A 6,344-nucleotide genomic window follows, 5' to 3' on the forward strand; every position below is an offset into this window, starting at 1 on the left:
ACTTCTGCATTTTCCTATACATTCTATAAAGCCAGAAAATGTAATATGATTTAAGTTACCCTAGTTCACAGCCTTTAACTTTTTGTTACAAAAACAGCCCTAAAATTGTAAGAATTTTATTTCCCATTGTGGTAACAAAAATCAAAATGAATTCATCTGGGGAACAGCTGATGTATCATTCACTTCCACTCATTCCCTCCACTTTGATACAGAAATAATGCAGCACCAGTTCTCTCACAAATCCTATTCAGAGCTGTTTTGTCATGAAGACGCTCGGGGCTCAATCCTACAAAGTGCACAACACACTCAACTCCATTAAAGTCAGTGGGAGTTGAAGGCGCTCAACACTTCGCCAGAGTGCTCGGCATCTTGAAGTATGAACCCACCTATGAAGTGTGCAAGTTAATGTTAGTTGTATTTGTAAAAGATAAAAATGAAACATTTGTATAAGGCACAACAAAATCAGTAGGGAAGGAAAAGAAATTTAAATATCCAGCTTCTGAAATTTTACACTGTATTTTTGCAGTGTAAGCATTAAAGCTTATTTTAATTATTACAATGCAATCAGAGTGATTTTTAAAAAGTATAAAACCTTGATCTCATAAAAGTACTGGCTAGTGGTCTTTCATAGCAGTTAAGTATTGATTCCGCACACCTCCACAAAATAATAGATTGCAGTAGTTGGATAAGAGAAGGATGCAAGATTTTAAATGAGTCAAATTTTGGAAGTACATGGCTGCATAGTCTTCACTTTGCTTTTTGAACTATGTAGTTTGCTTCTAAACCAAAACAATCATGTTCTCTTTCTTATTTTAAATAGCTTGACAACAATATTGTGACACTATAAAAAAGCACTCTCTAGTCTCATTAAAAATTTGCTTTAGAATGTTCAAAACTTTGCTGGCTTAAATTTAAGGTTGCTATTTCTTTGTATATCAAGGAGTGTTCCGGGGGAACACCCCCACCAAATCCTACAAGTCCTGAAGCATGGAAATAAACATTTAAGGGTGGGTAGAGAAATATTAAATGTTGCCAATTCTTGTGATTTTATCATAAATCTTGTGATTCTGGAGATATCTCCAGAGGCTGCAATCCAGAAATTGCATGAGAATCTCAGCTTTCATTTATTTAAAAACATTTCTACCCCTCATGGTTATGGAAAAAAGCTGATCATGAAGTGAGTGAATCCTAAAGTCTCAGAAAACTGAAAGGGGAGGGGAATCCAACATTTATGATTAAAAAATAACTTCATGATTTTAAGTCACTCATGATTTTTGAGCACCTGAGGTAGGCAGTACTAAAATATTCAAAATCACTCATATAGTTCATACACTGTACTATTGTAAAATGTCAAATCACATATTCTAAAAAACAATCTTAACTCCACCTCCATATACCTCTCTACTCTCAGCCTAAAACACCAGACACACATTGCCACCCAGCTACCCATCCTACATTACCATAAGGACTACAAACTCTGGCAAACTACCAACCACAACATACGGCCCACACGCAACCACACACCACCTGTACGTTCAGTCTCCCATAATTAGCCAGAGACGACATCATCTTTATGTTCTTATGTGGCCCCATCATCATAATACCTAAGCACTTCACAAATATTCAAGAATTTATCTTGCTTGTTACTATCCATATAAAGACCAGAGATTTGAGCATCCCCATTCACCTACCCCCCATGGTTTAAAGACTAAAATAGGTCAGACCTTATTTTCCATGTACATTTCAGAAGCAATACCTTTTCCCCACCCCACCATCCCAGCCATAAGCAAAAAGTCAATCTGCTACATCCACTTTCCCTATAACGGCTAGAAATCCCAATATTCACCCTTTGAATAAGAGTCATCAAGTCTGTCCCCTTCTGGACAGTCTACATGTTCACCTACATCCAATCCACTCTATAAATACAGGCCACACACCTGTTCATCACAGCAAGATAGCACATTATCTAATTACCACACTAGAGAGAAGAGAGTCAACGTGTTCACAGTATGTATTACATATTGATTCACCATTAGAACTAGCCAAAACTTGGGATTTCTGGTTCACAGGAAATTTTGATATTTCAAAATTTTCCATGAACTGGAAATTCAGAAAACCTTTTGTTTCAGGAACACCAACACGTGGCATTTCTGATAATAATTATGCTCCTTAGGAGCCTATCCCAGGACTTCCAGGCTCCCTGCTACAGATCTGGGAGCCAATCCCCAGGTTCCTGAAAGTTTTGGCATAGCGGGGCTGCCCTGCAGCCACAGACCCTGGAAGTCTGGGCTCCACAGCAGCCCTCCAGGCGATCTGGCAGGAAACCAGGCAAGTTTCCAAATGAACTTGTGGGGTACATGTCTTCAGCGTTGCCTTCTCAAGCATAAACATATAGTAACGTGTGTGTGTGTGTGTATTATAAAAAAATTCCAAAACACTCCACTGTGCACCCACTCCTCCACTGAGGGAAAGGATTAGAGAACAAACACATGACAGAAGTTGTCATGATGCTTAATGCACTACTGGAAAGCATTCGGATAAGATGGTGAGCATGGTAGAAGAACCCATATAGAATTGAATAACTGGACATGAGGACAGGGCTTATGTTGGAAATCAGGGCTCCATTATAACTACCGATCTGCTGCTACAGAGTGCCTCCATATTGACAGTCATTTTTAATCATCTGTAGCTCAAAGAAGGGTAACCAATTTTCCTTCACACTTTGGAGAAAAAAAATAGTGTGCCATTCTGCAATGAAGCCATTGCTACAAATAAAGCCTACAATTAATAGACAAACCACGCAAGTCTGCAAAGACCAGAACTGAACCTTGGTTCTTAAGCACCAGAAAAACCAGTCTGCTACTCTTTAAGCTAAGAGAAAGCCTTTTACCTTGGTTAAGTAGAGGAGGAACCTTAATATTTGCTCTAAGCTGCAACCATCCACCAGAGGGCAAAGTACTCATACACAATAATCATTACAACAAATATTAATAAGTTTGCTGAATTACAACTTTTCCCCTAAACATAGCCTTTGCACAATTTTGGAAGAAAATTTAGTCACACAGAAAGTTTGAAGGGTTAGAAGTCATTTTTGAGCTACAGAGACACTAAGAAACATGTCAAGATTTCAAGTCGGCATAATTTCTTTTAAAATAACTTATATCTTAAAGAGAAGGCACATATGACCAATTTTATTCAGCCTTCACAGAAAAGTCCTCCTTATCTTTTAAAGTAAATGTGACAACTTTCAGCCCAAATCAATTCTAACAGCCAAAGTCACAGGGGGCTAAAATAAGGCATATAAGAGAAGAGTTTACAATCTGAATCTCTCTCATAATATAGTAACTGCTCAAGCAGCAAATGATAAAACTGCCATATGGCTCTAAAAAGAATCTCACCTCACACCTGGTCTGACAGTGCTTAGGGTGCTATGTGAATGTGCAAGAGGTGAGGCAGATGTGGAAGCATGCTGCCCCCTAAAGAGCTACAGTTCTGGATGTATTCCCCTCTTTTGCCAAGGATGGTACTGCCCCCAATGCTAGTCAGTGTCCAAAAGCCATAATTGAGCCCTTAATAAACTGGAGCCTGATCCTGTATTCACATGAGTAGTCCTCACCGAAGTCAAATACTTGCATGATTAAGGAACTGCCTTTGGTGAGTAAAGGCTGGCTGGGAGGATCAGGCCTCAATTCTGTGAATTGGCTCAGCAGCAGAGAAACCAAAGCAGCATAAAAGGGTTTGGGATTTGTTATGGACTTCAAAGACTGTTTAAAAACCTAGATTTGATAAAAACAAAGTCTTCATTGTATTTTTCAAGTTTTCTGTTGGGTCACATGATCCTTTTCCAATTCAAATATCTAAATGCTGGTAGAAAAATAAAATCCAGTATATTTAATGGATGATGATTGTCAGTGGATTGGAGGGCTGATCCTTGCCATTCACAGTGTCTGGAAAAGGGGAAGTATTTTCTTGGATTTTATTTATGAGACTAATTGAACCCCACAGCTAACAGTGGTTGGACATGGCTTTGATACATAGTCTGGTTGTAATGCTGCAAGGCAAACACAGGAAACCAGTGTGTGAGAAGTTTTAAGCGTTAACATAAACACAGAGTCAAATTAATGCATCTAGGAAATGGTTTGCCCCCATGCCCCTTCAATTTCATTGCTTTTACTCTCCTGTCTAGGGAGGAATCAAGAGCTTCTCTTTCAAGGATATTAAACAAAGGCCTCTTCTATCTATGTCTGGTTAATGTTAAAAATCCCATAGCACACACTTAAAATAAAAAATAAAAATGTAGGGGGAACAGCCCTGACATTCTGGCCAATACTTTTCCTCCATAAAATTAGTTGATATCAAAAGGTCCTGTGTGCTACTCACAAGCACATAATGGCAGCTGTGTTTTCACTAAAGTCACAGTAAGAACCTGTATCTAATCCATTATTTCATAGGACATTGTGAAATACCATTTACTCCACTATTATCCGCAGGGTTTGGTGTTGTACAAACAAATGGAGACACACCAGCTGACCAGCTGCAGCGTGTCTATCTAAACGTTGCTACTGCGCTCATCACCACAGTATTGTTATTTATTACTTGTACTGCAGGAGCAACGAGGGACCCCCAAAGATAGGAGGTACACAGAATAAACGAACAGCCCTGCCGGAAAAGCTGACAAAACGCAGTGTCTTCACCAGCTGCTCAGCCAGGGGTCGGGACCCCTCACGGGGTCACAAGGTTACTACATGCGGGGGTTGTGAGCTGTCAGCCTCCATCCCAAACCCTGCTTTGCCTCCAGCACTTATAATGGTGTTAAATATATTTAAGTGTTTTTAATTTATAGGGGGAGGGGGGTTGCACTCAGAAGCTTGCTGTGTGAAACGGGTCACCAGTACAGAAGTTTGAGAACCACTGCGCTAAGCCACGCTCACCTCCATTCAGTCCCTGCTAGACAGCACCCCAAGCCGAGAATGCTGCATGGAGTCACCGACTCAGGAAGGGGCTCAGTGCACTGCGGACAAAGCAACTACTGACTACGCAGGAAGAAACTTCTGTCCTGCAACTGAACATGAAAATCAGGTGGCCACACTCACTCCCCCGCCCCCGGTCCCTCCTGCTCCAGTACATCGGTTCTCGGCCTCGGGGTGAGTCTAGACACACACACACTGCAACAAGTTGTGCTGCCAGGCGGGGAGGGATTCCCACGTCGCGCAAATGAAGCCGGGCTGCGCTGAGTGGCCCCGTCCGCGCACACGCCCCCAGGGGAGCCTTCCTCAGTCCCGTCCCTCATGCACAGCAAGCCCGGCCTCTGGAGGGGCCAGCCCCGGGGCAAGCGGGACCCTGCTCGCCGGGGGGAAAGGATGGAAAACAGCTTTCAACAGCAAGCCGGGCGCCCCCCATGCGCTGCCCTGTCAGGAGCAGCCCCGACAACCAGCCAGCCACCCACCCACCCACGCAGCCTCACAACCGCGCCTGCTCAATACTTCACCGTCTGTCACAGTCACGTCTGCATCCTCCTCGCCCGGCTGCAGCGCCAGCTGGAGCGCGCCCTGGTTGGGGCTGGCAAGCTGCAGCCCCCCCCGCAGCTGCTCCTCGCTCACCAGCAGCAGCCTCACGCTGTACTGCAGGGGCTGGGGCTGCTGAGGGGCGGCCATGATCCCTGCCGCCGCCCAGCCGCGGAGCTCAGGCGGCTGCGGCTGCTCCTGCTGCTTCCCCGGCCCAGCGCAGCGCGTAAGGGAGCCGAGGGAAAGGGAGAGGCGGCGGGCAGGTTTCACTGATAAACAAGTCCCACATTTGAGACACCTCCCGGCTCTTTCTGGCATTGGCAACGCAGCATTCTCCCCTCCCTCTACAAAGCCGGCTCCGCCACTAGCCGTCCCCCCCCCGCCGCTTGGGGTGAGCCGTGTTCGGCGACATCTCGGCGCTTGCAGCGAAACAGTGACATCTCCCGGCCACCGGCGTGGCTACACCCGCGGACTGGAGGGCAGCTACGGCTTCCCCCGGGGCGCTCCGGGCAGCCTGGCTCACGTGAGCAACCCCTCCCCGGAGGGGCACTGCGAGGCCTGGCTCAATGCAGCCTCCTAGGGCAGGGCTGTGCGGTGAAACGTTTAACCCCCCCCCTTTCCCCCTCTATAGGGCCCACGCTCCGACTGCAGCAGTTTGCCCAGAAGCTGAGCGAGGGGAGGCACTCAGAGCTGGGTGTCAATCAAGGTCACAGGTCACATTCTAAAAGGGGGAATTTGAAAATGGCAAAACATCTGGGAGTAAGGTTCCCTGACCCCAGCTTTTCACATTTTGGGGAGATAAAAGAGCAGTGGGGGTAGGCTGACCAGACAGCAAGTGTG

The 6,344-nt window shown here is 45.1% G+C and overlaps 1 protein-coding gene across 1 annotated transcript in view; it reads right to left on the reverse strand.

Annotated features, from left to right (window-relative positions):
- Positions 1-5,874, reverse strand: part of LOC141987705 (histone-arginine methyltransferase CARM1-like) — a 136,335-nt gene extending 130,461 nt beyond the window's left edge. The window contains exon 1 of the mRNA XM_074953304.1: positions 5,489-5,874. Coding sequence (XP_074809405.1) covers positions 5,489-5,822 — 334 coding nt within the window. The 5' untranslated portion in view covers positions 5,823-5,874. The remainder of the gene's footprint in view (positions 1-5,488) is intronic.
- Positions 5,875-6,344: the final 470 nt, after the last annotated feature.

Source organism: Natator depressus, chromosome 5 (assembly GCF_965152275.1).
Source record: "Natator depressus isolate rNatDep1 chromosome 5, rNatDep2.hap1, whole genome shotgun sequence".
NCBI lineage: Eukaryota > Metazoa > Chordata > Testudines > Cheloniidae > Natator > Natator depressus.